Here is a 13,067-nt window from a genome sequence, read left to right on the forward strand (position 1 = left end):
TCCGTTGAGCGGGCGCGGCACTGCCACGCCATTTCGGCGGGTTTGGGGTGGGGCCATTGCGCCCGGGACAGGTGACATGGTGTTCATGTCCACGAGGCGGCGCCGAGGCATGTCGACCAACAGGCCGTGGGCGCACAGGAAATCTGCACCGAGGAGCGGGGAGAGCACCTTGGTGCTGATAAACTCCCAGTGGTAGCGGTGGCCTGCGAGGTCGATGGTGACGGTGCGGGTGCCGTACGTCTGGATGTCGGTGCCGTTGGCGGCAGCCAGCGCAGGGCCACGGCCGCCTCGCTGGATCTTGAGGGCGGACGTGGGGATGATGCTGCGCTGCGCGCCCGTGTCGCATAGGAAACGGCGTGCGGAGGCGCTGTCCGTAACGTACAGCAGCGTGCCTGCTTGCCCCACGGCCATCGTGTAGGCCGGTGTGGGGGCGGTTGGAAACGTGCAGGGATGGCTGCAGCGGCGTGCCCGTGCACCGAACCGGGTATGGAAGTAGCAGTAGCCCTGGGTCGGAGGGCTTGGGGGACGTGGGGGCCTGGGGGGCCTCGTGGCCAAGCTGTGTGGCCGCGCGATAGAGGGTGGAGCGCGCGCCGACGCTGCAGAGGCCAGGTCGGGGGTGACGGCGTGGTTGGAGCTGGCGGACAGGAGCTTGTCGGCCAGGGCCTCGAGGTCCGTGAGGCTGGACGGCACGATCGCCGGGCAGATGCTGGGAGGTAGTTGGCGGATAAAGAGCGTGCGGAAGAGGGAGCGGGGCGGTTTCTCGTCGGTCAGAGCAAGCATGTGTGAGAGCAAGTCTGACGGCGTGGAGTCACCGAGGGCCGGGAGGTCGAGGAGGTGGCAGTTGCGCACGAATTGGGAGGCTGTGAATTTTTACTGAGCGCGGCCTTGAGATGTGCGTACTTGCCTTCCTCCGGAGGGTTTTGTAGTGTTGCCCAGACTTTCGTGATTGTGGAGCTGCCCAGGGAGGTGAGGAGGTAGTCGTACATCGTTGCGTCGGCGGTGATGCCGCGGAGTCGGAATTGCGATTCGGCTTGAAGTAACCAGGCGGTGGCCAGGTTCTCCCAGAACTCCGGCAGCTTCACAGAAACTGTGTTTGTGTCAGCCATGGTTACGCTTAGTAGTCGTCCTGAGCGTCGGGGTCACCAATGTAGGAGTCTACGTACTCCTAGCAAAAAATACTGAACTCGGTGAGGTTCAACAGAAAAGGTTTAATTGTTGAGGCTGCATGCTGAACACAAAATAGAGTCAGAGACTACACAAAGTACAACTCTCTTCCATCAGTGCACAGCTTCGACTGCTCCTCCCCCGCTCTGGGCTTAACTATGTTGCAGATCGAGTTTCTTAAAGGTGTGATCCTTCTTAAAGGCATGACGCCTGATTTATAGCCTACGGACCGGAAAGCGGATTGTGTCCGTTCTGTGATCGGTATGCCACAAGATGCTGTTCCTCGAGCTTACGTTGAGCTTCATTGGAACAGTGTAAGAAGCCGAGGACAGGGGGGTCTGAGTGGGAGTGGAGCGGAGAATTAAAGTGACAGGCGACCGGAAGCTTGCAGACTGAATGGAGGTGTTCTGCAAAGCGATCGCCCAATCTGCATTTGGTCTGCCCAATGTAGAAGAGACCACATCGTGAGCAGCGAATACAGTATACTAAATTGAAAGAAGTACAAGTAAATCGCTGTTTCACCTGGAAGGGGTGTTTGGGGCCCTGGACAGTGGGAAGGGAGGAGGTAAAAGGGCAGGTGTTGTATCTCCTGCGCTTGCACGGGAAGGTGTGTGGGAAGGGTGTTGGGATAATTGAGGAGTGGACCAGGATGTCGCGGAGGGAGCGGTCCCTTCGGAAAGCTGAAAGGGGAGGGGAGGGGAAGATGTGTTTGATGGTGGTATCACGGAAATGGCGGAGGATGATCCATAGAAAGTGAAGGCTGGTGGGGTGAAAGGTGAGGACAAGGGGAACCCTATCGTGGTTCTGGGACTGAGGGGAAGGGGTGAGAGCAGAAATGCGGGAAATGGAACGGACACGGTCGAGGACCATGTCACTCACAGTAGAAGGGAATCCTCTTTTCAGGAAAAAGGAAGACATATCAGAAGCACTAGTATGGAAGGAGGTAGCGTCCAAATAAAAGGTGTTGCTATGGGAACCCACATGGGTCTTAGTGTCATAGGCCTAGAAACTGGGTTGGGGCGCCAAAGTGGCGCAAAAGTCGCCTGAGCGCAGGATTTAGCGCAGCGTTCGAGGCTTTAGCGATCGTCAGATATTCAGTTTCATTGCCCCTCGAGGGACACGGGGCGAGGCTCGAGGCACTCCGTGTCCCTCTTAGGGCGCTGAAACTGAATATCGCAGCGCAACGTGCCGCAGCGCCACACGCTGTGGCACGGCACGCTGCGGTACTGCAGGCCTTCCTCCCACTGTTAAGGGGAGGTGCCTGCAACAGCGCGATCCCCACTCGCGAGTGCCGGCAAATGAGCCCGGCACCAAGGAGAAGTGCCGGGCTCCCGGGAAACAGCCAGCAATGCCGCGGGGGGGGGGTGGTTAGGAGGCCGGGGACGGAGGTGCTGGCAGGCGGCCGATGAAAAAGGCGGCCGCCCCGCACCTCCCCCTTAACTTGCGCTGCTGCCGGCACAGTAAGGCCCCGTGAACCGGGCGCGGGTAGCAAATGGCGCAACTGTGGTGTTCGCTACCAAATATTGCGAACGGGGCGTGAATGGGGCGCTGCGCACACCGATGACATCATCAGTGGCGGCGCAGCGCAAATGCATAACGCCACCATTAGCGCCCCTGCTGAATATCGCGGGAGGCGCAGCCAGTGGCGCTATAACCACTGACTGCCTCTTTAGGCGCTAACAGGTGGCGCTACTCACCCAATTTCTCCCCCCTAGAGTCATAGAGTTATACAGCACAGAAAGAAGCCCATCGTGTCTGTGCCGGCCACCAAGCCCTGTCTATTCTAATCCCATTTTCCAGCACTTGGTCCGTAGCTTTGTATGCTATGGCGTTTCAAGTGCTCATCTAAATGCATCTTGAATGTTGTGAGGGTTCCTGCCTCTACCACCCTTTCAGGCAGTGAGTTCCAGATTCCAACCACCCTCTGGGTGAAAAAGTTTTTCCTCAAATCCCCTCGAAACCTCCTGCCCCTTACCTTGAAACTATGCCCCCTGGTTATTGACCCCTCTATTAAAGGGAAAAGTTCCTTTCTATCTACCCTATCTATGCCCCTCATAATTTTGTACACCTCAATCAGGTCCCCCCTCAGCCTTCTCTGCTCTAAAGCAAACAACCCCAACCTGTCCAGTCTCTCTTCATAGCTGAAGCGCTCCAGCCCAGGTAACATCCTGGTGAATCTCATCTGCACCCTCTCCAATGCAATCAAATCCTTCCTATAGTGTGGCGACCAGAACTGCACACAGTATTCCAGCTGTGGCCTAACTAGCATTTTGTACAGCTCCATCATAACCTCCCTGCTCTTATATTCTATGCCTTGGCTAATGAAGGCAAGTATCCCATATGCCTTCTTAACCATCTTATCTACCTGCCCTGCTGCCTTCAGAGATCTATGTACATGCACACCAAGGTCCCTCTGATCCTCTGTCCTTCCTAGGGTCCTACCAATCATTGTGTATTCCCTTGCCTTGTTAGTCCTCCAAAAATGCATCACCTCACACTTTTCAGGTTTAATTTCCATTTGCCACTGTTCTGCCCATCTGACCAACCTGTCTATATCATCCTGTAGTCTGAGGCTTCCCTCTTCGCTATTTACCACTTCACCAATTTTTAACATAAGAACATAAGAAATAGGAGCAGGAGTAGGCCAATCGGCCCCTCGAGCCTGCTCCGCCATTCAATAAGATCATGGCTGATCTGATCCTAACCGCCAATCCATTATCACAGAACCATCTCCTGAATCTAACAGAATTAGACACACAAAATAGGAGCAGGATCAGGCTACACGGCCCCTGGGCCCGCTCCGCTACCCACAGGGCCATGTCCGATCCGAACCTAGACTCATGTTCAAATTCCTGCCCGCTCCCCGTAACCCTTAATTCCCTTTACTTCTAGGAAACTGTCTATTTCTGTTTTAAATTTATGTAATGATGTAGCTTCTACAGCTTTTTGGGGCAGCATATTCCATGGACCTACTACCCTCTGAGTGAAGTAGTTCCTCCTCATCTCAGTTTTGAAAGAGCAGCCCCTTATTCTAAGACTATGCCCCCTAGTTCTAGTTTCACCCATCATCGGGAACATCCTCCCCGCATCCACCTGATCCAACCCCTTCACAATCTTATATGTTTCAATAAGATCGCCTCTCATTCTTCTGAACTCCAATGAGTAGAGTCCCAATCTACTCAACCCCTCCTCATATGTCCATCTCCTCATCCCCGGGATTAACCGAGTGAACCTTCTTTGTACTGACTCGAGAGCAAGTATGTCTTTTCTTAAGTATGGACACCAAAACTGTATGCAGTATTCCAGGTGCAGTCTCACCAATACCTCCCTATTTTTATATTCTATCCCCTAGCAATGAAAGCCAACATTCCATTGGCCTTCTTAATCACTTGCTGCACCTTTTGAGTTTCGTGCACCAGGACCCCCAGATCCTTTTGTACTTCAGTACTTTCCAGTTTCTTGCCATTAAGATAATAACTTGCTCTACGATTTTTCCTGCCAAAATGCATAACCTCACACTTTCCAGTATTGTATTCCATCTGCCAAATCTCTGCCCACTTACTTAGCCTGTCTATGTCCCCTTGCAGGTTTTTTATGTCCTCCTCACTCAGTACTTTCCCTCCCATCTTAGTATCATCTGCAAACTTTGATATGTTACACTCGGTCCCCTCCTCCAAATCATTAATATAGATTGTAAAGAGTTGGGGACCCAGCACTGACCCCTGCGGAACACCACTAGTTACTGATTGCCAGTCTGAGAATGAACCATTTATCCCAACTCTCTGCCTTCTGTTAGATAGCCAATCCTCTATCCATGCCAGAATATTACCCCCAATCCTATGATTTTTTATCTTAAGCAATAATCTTTTGTGTGGCACCTTGTCAAATGCCTTTTGGAAGTCTAAATACAATACGTCCACTGGTTCCCCTTTATCCACCCTATATGTTACTTCCTCAAAGAACTCAAGCAAATTTGTCAAACATGACTTCCCCTTCATAAAACCATGCTGACTTTGTCCTATTAAATTATGATTATCCAAATGTCCTGTTACTGTCTCCTTAATAATGGACTCCAAAATTTTACCTACCACAGATGTTAGGCTAACCAGTCTATAGTTTCCAGCCTTCTGTCTACTGCCCTTTTTAAATAAGGGTGTTACATTAGCAGTTTTCCAGTCTGCCGGGACCTTTGCTGAGTCCAGGGAGTTTTGGAAAATTATTACTAATGCATCCACAATCCCTACCGCCACTTCCCTCAAGACCCTAGGATGTAAGCAATCAGGTCCAGGTGATTTATTCGCCTTGAGTCCCATTATTTTACCGAGTACCACTTCCTTAGTGATTTTGATCGTGTTTAGCTCCTCCCCCCTATAGCCCCCTGTTTGTCCAGTGTTGGGATATTCTTAGTGTCCTCTACTGTAAAGACTGATACAAAATATTCATTCAGTGTTTTTGCCATCTCCATATTTCCCACCATTAATTTCCCGGTCTCATCCTCTAAGGGACCAACATTTACTTTAGCCACCCTTTTTCTTTTTATATAACGATAAAAACTCTTACTATCTGTTTTTATATTTTTTGCTAATTTACTTTCATAATCTATCTTCCCTTTCTTAATCAATCTTTTTGTTATTTTTTGCTGTCTTTTAAAGTTTTCCCAATCCTCTATCTTCCCACTAGATTTGGCTACCTTATATGCCCTTGTTTTTAGTCGAATACTATCCTTAATTTCTTTACTTAGCCACGGATGGCTGTCTTTTCTTTTACACCCTTTTCTTCTCAGTGGAATATATATTTTTTGGAAGTTGTAAAATAACTCCTTAAATGTACACCACTGATCATGTATTGTCTTACCCTTTAATCTATTTTCCCAATCCACTCTACTCAATTCCGCTCTCATACCTTCTTAGTCTCCTTTATTCAAGCTTAGCACGCTTGTTTGAGATCCAACCTTCTCACCCTCTAATTGAATATGGAATTCAACCATGTTATGGTCACTCATTCCATCTGCAAACTTACTGATCATACCGCCTACATTCATATCTAAATCATTAATGTACACTACAAACAGCAATGGACCCAGCACCGATCCCTGCGGTACATTTGGATGATCAGCCATGAACGCATTGAATGGCGGAGCAGGCTCGAGAGGCCGAATGGCCTACTCCTGCTCCTATCTTCTATGTTTCTATGTTTCTATACACCACTGGATACAGGCTTCCAGTCACAAAAACAACCTTCGACCATCACCCTCTGCCTCCTGCCACTAAACCAATTTTGGATCCAATGTGCCAAATTGCCCTGGATCCCATGGGCTCTTACCTTCTTGACCAGTCTCCCATGTGGGACTTTGTCAAAGCCTTACTGAAGTCCATGTAGACTACATCAACTGCACTACCCTCATCCACACACCTAGTCACCCCCTCGAAAAATTCAATCAAATTGGCTAGACATGATCTCCCCCTGACAAAGCCATGTTGACTATCCTTGATCAATCCCTGCCTCTCCAAATGGAGACTAATTCTGTCCTTCAGAATTTTTTCCAATAATTTCCCTACCACTGATGTTAGGCTCACTGGCTTGTAATTCCCTGGTTTATCCCTACTACCCTTCTTGAATAATGGTTCTACGTTAGCTGTCCTCCAGTCCTCTGGCACTTCCCCTGTGGCCAGAGAGGTTCTGAAAATTTGTGTCAGAGCCCCTGCAATCTCCCCCCTTGCCTCACAGCGCAGCCTGGGATACATCCCATCAGGACCTGGGGATTTATCCACTTTTAAGCCTGCTAAAACCACTAGTACCTCCTCCCTCTCAATGCTAGTTTGTTCAAGTATATGCTTGCCTTTTTGTGGGCTATATGGGACATTCTTTGTTCCAGTCCTTCTCAGGCAGCTGTTGATGGTTTTGCCATTCCCATTTACACCTCTTCTAGACACATCTTTTTGTTTCTTTACTTGTCCCATTACCATCTCTTTTTGCTTTGTACCTTTTGTCATTTAACCACTCCTTCCTTCCACCCTATCACAGATCTTCCCTTTGGTTCTTTCCTCCCCTCCCCCCTTTCCCTGCCCCTGTACTTGCTTAAAACCTGTTACATCTCTAACTTTTTCCAGTTCTGACGAAGCGTCATTGACCTGAAACGCTAACTCTGTTTCTCTCTCCACAGATGCTGCCTGACCTGCTGAGTATTTCCAGCATTTTCTGTTTTTATTTCAGATTTCCAGCATCAGCAGTATTTTGCTTTTGTGAGGAAAGAAATAAGTTTCACGACCTCAGGATGTCACAAAGCATTTTACAGTCAATGAAGTGCTTTTTGAAGTGAAGTCCCTGTTGTAATGTAGAAAACGCGGCAGCCAATTTGCGCACAACAAGGTCCCACAAAACAGCAATGTGATAATGACCAGTTAAAATCTGTTTTAGTGATTATTGGTTGAGGGAAAAATCTTGGCCAGGACACTGGGGATAACTCCCCTGCTCTTCTTCGAAATAGTGCCATGGGATCTACCTGAGAGGGCCGATGGGGTCTCAGTATAACATCTCATCCAAAAGGCAGCAACTCTGACAGTGCTGCACTCCCTCAATACTGCCCTGGAGCATCAGCCTGTATTATGAACTCAAGTCTCTGGAGCAGGACTTTGATCCCACAATCTTCTGACTCAGAGGCAGGACTGCTACCAATGAGCCATGGCTGACACCTTAAGTGTTATGACAAGGAAATTATCTCTTGATGGTGTGGTTCCTCATTTATGGCCAAATAGACAAGTGAGTTACATCAGCAGTTGACCTCACCCAAGTGGTCAGTATCTATGTGCAAATCTTGACGATAATTGCCAGTCGGCTATCTATGGAGGACATCTTCAATCAGGCTTGACCTTGTCCTGTTATGCCCCCTTGTTCTGAACTCCCAACCATAAATGTTGAATCCTAAAAGAACTCAACCTGTGGCAATAAAATGCTTTAAGGTGGTATTTCAATGAAAGAGTGGGGAAGGAGAAGAGGTGGGCGTCAGGACACATGCACGCCATGTCAGGACACCTTGAGTTGAATATTGATAAATAAACCAAGAGGAAAGGTTTGTCAATGGGAAGCGGTTAAGGTGCTGCAATTGGCCTCAGCACCTGCGCTAAAGAGAGGAAACAGTCAGCCAGGGTTCCTGCTCCTGATCGCTATCCAGAGACTCCTCCTGGAGAGTGTAGTGTACACGACCATTGAGTAAGGGCAGGATCTGGTGGGGCATGTGATGCCTTATGTGATTGAATAGCCTGCCGGCCCTTATTGCCAAAGCTGGCACATGAAGCGCAGTCACTTGGGCAAGGTGCCAACTGCAACCCATGGCACTGTACCCCAAGTAGAGTCAACGCCTTCAGGGAAGGAGTGAGGAAATTAAAGGAAAGATTTGTTGTAAAGAGGACCGTTCTTCAAAAAACATAAACTTAATAAGAAACTAACTTAAACATTTGCTACATTATCTTACGTTTTTCTTTTTCTTTTTTGGTAAAAGTTTCAAACGAAGGTTAAAGAAGAAGTAAAGGATGAAGGGAAGGAACAAATGTGTTGGGAAGAAAGCATTGTGAATCCAGCTGGGAAAATGTAAGGATTAGGGAGAGCTGCCTGTGATGGACAGGGCCGATGGTGATGACATTGTTGCAGTTTATTTTGGGCTGAAAGACCTCTCCTCCTCCTTCGCTCCCTTATTTAGTGTTTGAGGCAGTAATGTGACAGGGACCTCTCGCTCGCTCAGAGCAGAGCCGCCTTCGGTCTGTACACGTCGCACGGATCTGTCGGGTTTCTGTCCGCAATGGCTGAAAACACCAAAAAAGATACCAAGAAAGTTGAGAAAGAGGGCGAAGTGGACGGAGAGGCTGTCACAGAGGACGTAGAACTCCCTGATCTGGGGCCTTTTGAAATAATTATCGGGTGAGTGTCGAACCTCTTTCTATACAGTGATGGAATGTCAGGAAAGAAGGAAACATTGGATAGAAATTTGACAAAAAACGTCTACAGACTGAACAACTGTTGTTAAACATCTGAGTAAAATGGAATGACCAGAGATATCTACATTGCTAGCGCACTGTATAGAAAGAACTCTGGCCACAGATCAAGAAATGCGAGGCAAGGTTTAATTGTAACAACAGTAGGAAATATCTTTGTCAGAAAGAAAGTGATCCGTGTTAAAAACACTGTATTTAAGTGATATTAGTGAATGAGTTTTTAACACATTCCAATGGCAATTATTTGTCTGCTGTTTCAGTGCAGGTATTAATCCAGGTAAAATAACCAGGCTAAGGCCTGCGTGAAGCATTCATTCATTAATATCAAGCTATTCACAATATATATTAATGATTTAGACGAGGGAACTGGATGTAATATCTCCAAGTTTGCAGATGATACAAAGCTGAGTGGGCGAGTGTGCTGTGAGGAGGATGCAGAGAAACTCCAGTATGATTTGGACAGGTTGGGTGATTGGGCAAATGCATGGCAGATGCAATATAACTGGATAAATGTGAGGTTATCCACTTGGTGGCAAAAACAGGAAGACAGATTATTATCTGAACGGCAATAGATTGGGAAAAGGGGAAGTGCAACGAGACCTGGGTGGCCTTGTGCACCAGTCGTTGAAGGTAAGCATGCAGGTGCAGCAGGCGGTTAAGAAGGCAAATGGTATGTTGGCCTTCATAGCGAGAGGATTCGAGTACAGGAGCAGGGATGTCTTGCTGCAGTTGTACAGGGCCTTGGTGAGACCACATCTTGACTTTTGTGTGCAGTTTTGGTCGCCTTATCTGAGGAAGGATGTTCTTGCCATGGAGGGAGTACAGCGAAGATTCACCAGACTGATATCTGGGATGGCAGGGATGACGTATGAAGAGAGATTGGGTTGATTAGGCTTATATTCGCTAGAGTTTAGAAGAATGAGAGGGGATCTCATTGAAACGTATAAAATTCTAACAGGACTAGACAGACTAGATGCAGGAAGGATGTTCCCAATGGTGGGGGAGTCCAGAACCAGGGGTCACAGTCTAAGGATAAGGGGTAAGCCATTTAGGACAGAGATGAGGAGGAATTTCTTCACCCAGAGAGTGGTGAACCTGTGGAATTCTCTACCACAGAAGGCAGTTGAGGCCAGTTCATTAAATATATTCAAGAAGGAGTTAGATATATTTCTTAAGGCTAAAGGGATCCAGGGATATGGGGAGAAAGCAGGGACAGGGTACTGAATTTGAATGATCAGCCATGATCTCATCGAATGGCGGAGCAGGCTTGAAGGGCTGAATGGCCTACTCCTGCTCCTATCTTCTATGTTAATATCACCAACAGTTATCTCTAGATTTATATGCCTGTGTGCAGAGTTTCTGAACAGGTTATTATTTGTGTTACAAGTACAGCATTGGGCTGGTTTGACGAATGCCTGGCACAGAGCCTCACCTGTCGGGAGATCATATCATGAAATTACGGGCGCGTACCCCAGAACTGGCCAGTCCACGGTGGGCACCACACCTGGAGTGTTCTGATAGGTACTGCCGGCAGGTTGTTGCAGGAACACATATTTAGGAAAACTGGCCCTCAATTGTTGTGTCAAATAGATATGTAGGAGTATGTAAGTGCCGTACATTTGCAAACATGAATGAGGATAAGTATGTGTACAGTGTATGATATATAGATGTACATGTGTTTGCTAGAAAGTAATTAATTCTGAAGCGTTTTGAAATGTTTCTGAGAGATGTGATAAGGCGCTATACAGATACAAAACTTCTTTCTATGTACACTGTATAATGCAGTTTACACAAAATATATAAAATTTCACCTGAAGACTGCCCATGTGCAACTCAATGGATGTTTGACTAGGTATATGTATATATAGGGGAATTTCAGTGATCCCACACTCTCAACCTTGCTTGAAGCAAATGCATGTCAGAGAATCAGCACTACAATCTAGTAACCCTTTCTGTGACCTGCATTCTCTTTGAGCAAGACCCCTCACTGTGTGCTTAGGAGTTCACATGTGTGTGTGTTCAGATGTTCAAATAAACCTTTCATGCTAAGAAGGCCTGGTTCTGGTCTATTTCGCCATTTTTCCTGTTATTTATCGAGATGATTGTCTCCTTTAATTGGCTGCGACAGGGATAGAGCCAGTGGGCTAAATTCGATCACCCCCCCATAAAACGGGTGCGGGAATCATGATTAACCCACACCTGTTGCTTCTGATGCAAGCAGCACGCCAGCTTCATGCTGCCTGCTAATTAATATCATTGGCGTGTGCAGTCAGCACTGTTGAGTGGCTGCATGTCTGAGCAGGAGGCCCAAAATTGTGAGAGGCTAGCACCACTTAAAGCTAGCCTGCACTACTTAAAGACAGCCTGCGCCTCTTAAAGGCATTGTGCGTTGTGGCTGGAGCAGGTGGTGGAAGTTGCTGTGGAGCTCATTCTGACGTGGAAAAAGACGTAATAATGGCACAACATGGGAGAGAGTGAACTCTGATTTTCTGACGCTGCACTGGAGGCCTTGGTGGAGGAGGTGGAAGGAAGAGAGATGTGTTCTATCCACAGGGGGCCAGGAGGCCCTCCAGACACATGCTAAGAAGGCAATGGGAGCTGATAGCCATGGCGATCAATGCCAGGAGTCAGGCCCCGAGGCCCTGGATACAGTGCCAGAAGAAGTTCAATGGCCTCACATGAGTGGTCAAGGTCAGTGAATGCATCTTCAAATGCCGTATCATATCAACTGCAACATTATCCTCAGCCACTGCTCAATCACCACATCCCTAACACTCACCTACCAACAGTCTCTATCAATCAGGACTCATACCTAACATTCATAGCTTCATAGAATCATAGAAGCGTAGAAATTTACGACATGGAAGGAGTTCATTCGGCACATAAGAACATGAGAAATAGGAGCAGGAGTAGGCCATTCAGCCCCTCGAGCCTGCTGCACCATTCAATAAGATCATGGCTGATCTTCTACCTCATCTCCACTTTCCTGCCCTATCATATTCCTTGATTCACTTAATATCCAAAAACCTATCGATCTCTGTCTTCAATATACTCAACGACTGAGCCTCCACACCCCACTGGGGTAGAGAATTCAAAAGATTCACCACCCTCTGAGTGAAAAAATTTCTCCGCATCTCAGTCCAAAATGGCCGACCACTTATTCTGAGACTGTGACCCCTGGTTCTAGACTCCCCAGCCAGGGGAAACATCCTCCCTGCATCTACCCTGTCAAGCCCTGTAAGAATTTTGTATGTTTCACCTCTTATTCTTCTAAACTCCAGAGAATATAGGCCTAGTCTACTCAATCTCTCCTCATGGGACAATCCCCCGCATCCCAGGAATCAGTCTGGTGAACCTTTGTTGCACTCCCTCTATAGCAAGTATATCTGAGGCCCACGCACTGATCCTTGAGGTACACCACTAGTTACAGCCTGCCAACCCGAAAATGACTTGTTTATTCCTACTCTCTGCTTTCTGTCCATTAACCAATCCTCAATCCAGGCTAGTATATTACCCCCAATCCCATGAGCCCTAATTTTGTTTAATAACCTCTTGTGTGGCACCTTATTGAATGCCTTCTGAAAATCCAAATACACCACATCCACTGGTTTCCCCTTATCTATTTGCTAGTTACAACCTCAAAAAATTCGTCAAACATGATTTCCCTTTTATAAATCCGTGTTGACTCTGCCCAATCCTATTATTATTTTCTAAGTGGCCTGTTACCGTGTCCTTAATAATAGGTTCTAGCATTTTCCCTACTACTGATGTCAGGCTAACTGGTCTGTAGTTCCCCGTTTCTTTCTTCCTGTGTAGATGCTGAGAGGTTGCTTCCCCTGGCTCGAGAGTCTAGAACTAGGGGTCATAGCCTCAGGATGAGATGAGGAGGAATTTCTTCATTGAGAGGGTTGTGAA

At 47.5% G+C, this 13,067-nt stretch overlaps 1 protein-coding gene across 1 annotated transcript in view; it reads left to right on the forward strand.

Moving 5' to 3' along the window:
- The first annotated feature begins 8,807 nt into the window (after window positions 1-8,807).
- Window positions 8,808-13,067, forward strand: part of apobec2a (apolipoprotein B mRNA editing enzyme, catalytic polypeptide-like 2a) — a 33,865-nt gene continuing 29,605 nt past the window's right edge. The window contains exon 1 of the mRNA XM_086011536.1: window positions 8,808-9,078. Within this exon, the coding sequence (XP_085867662.1) occupies window positions 8,960-9,078 (119 nt within the window). The 5' untranslated portion in view covers window positions 8,808-8,959. The remainder of the gene's footprint in view (window positions 9,079-13,067) is intronic.

The sequence above is a fragment of the Somniosus microcephalus genome, chromosome 18 (assembly GCF_052327205.1).
Source record: "Somniosus microcephalus isolate GS21.2 chromosome 18, FLI_Smic_1.0, whole genome shotgun sequence".
NCBI classification, from domain to species: Eukaryota; Metazoa; Chordata; class Chondrichthyes; order Squaliformes; family Somniosidae; genus Somniosus; species Somniosus microcephalus.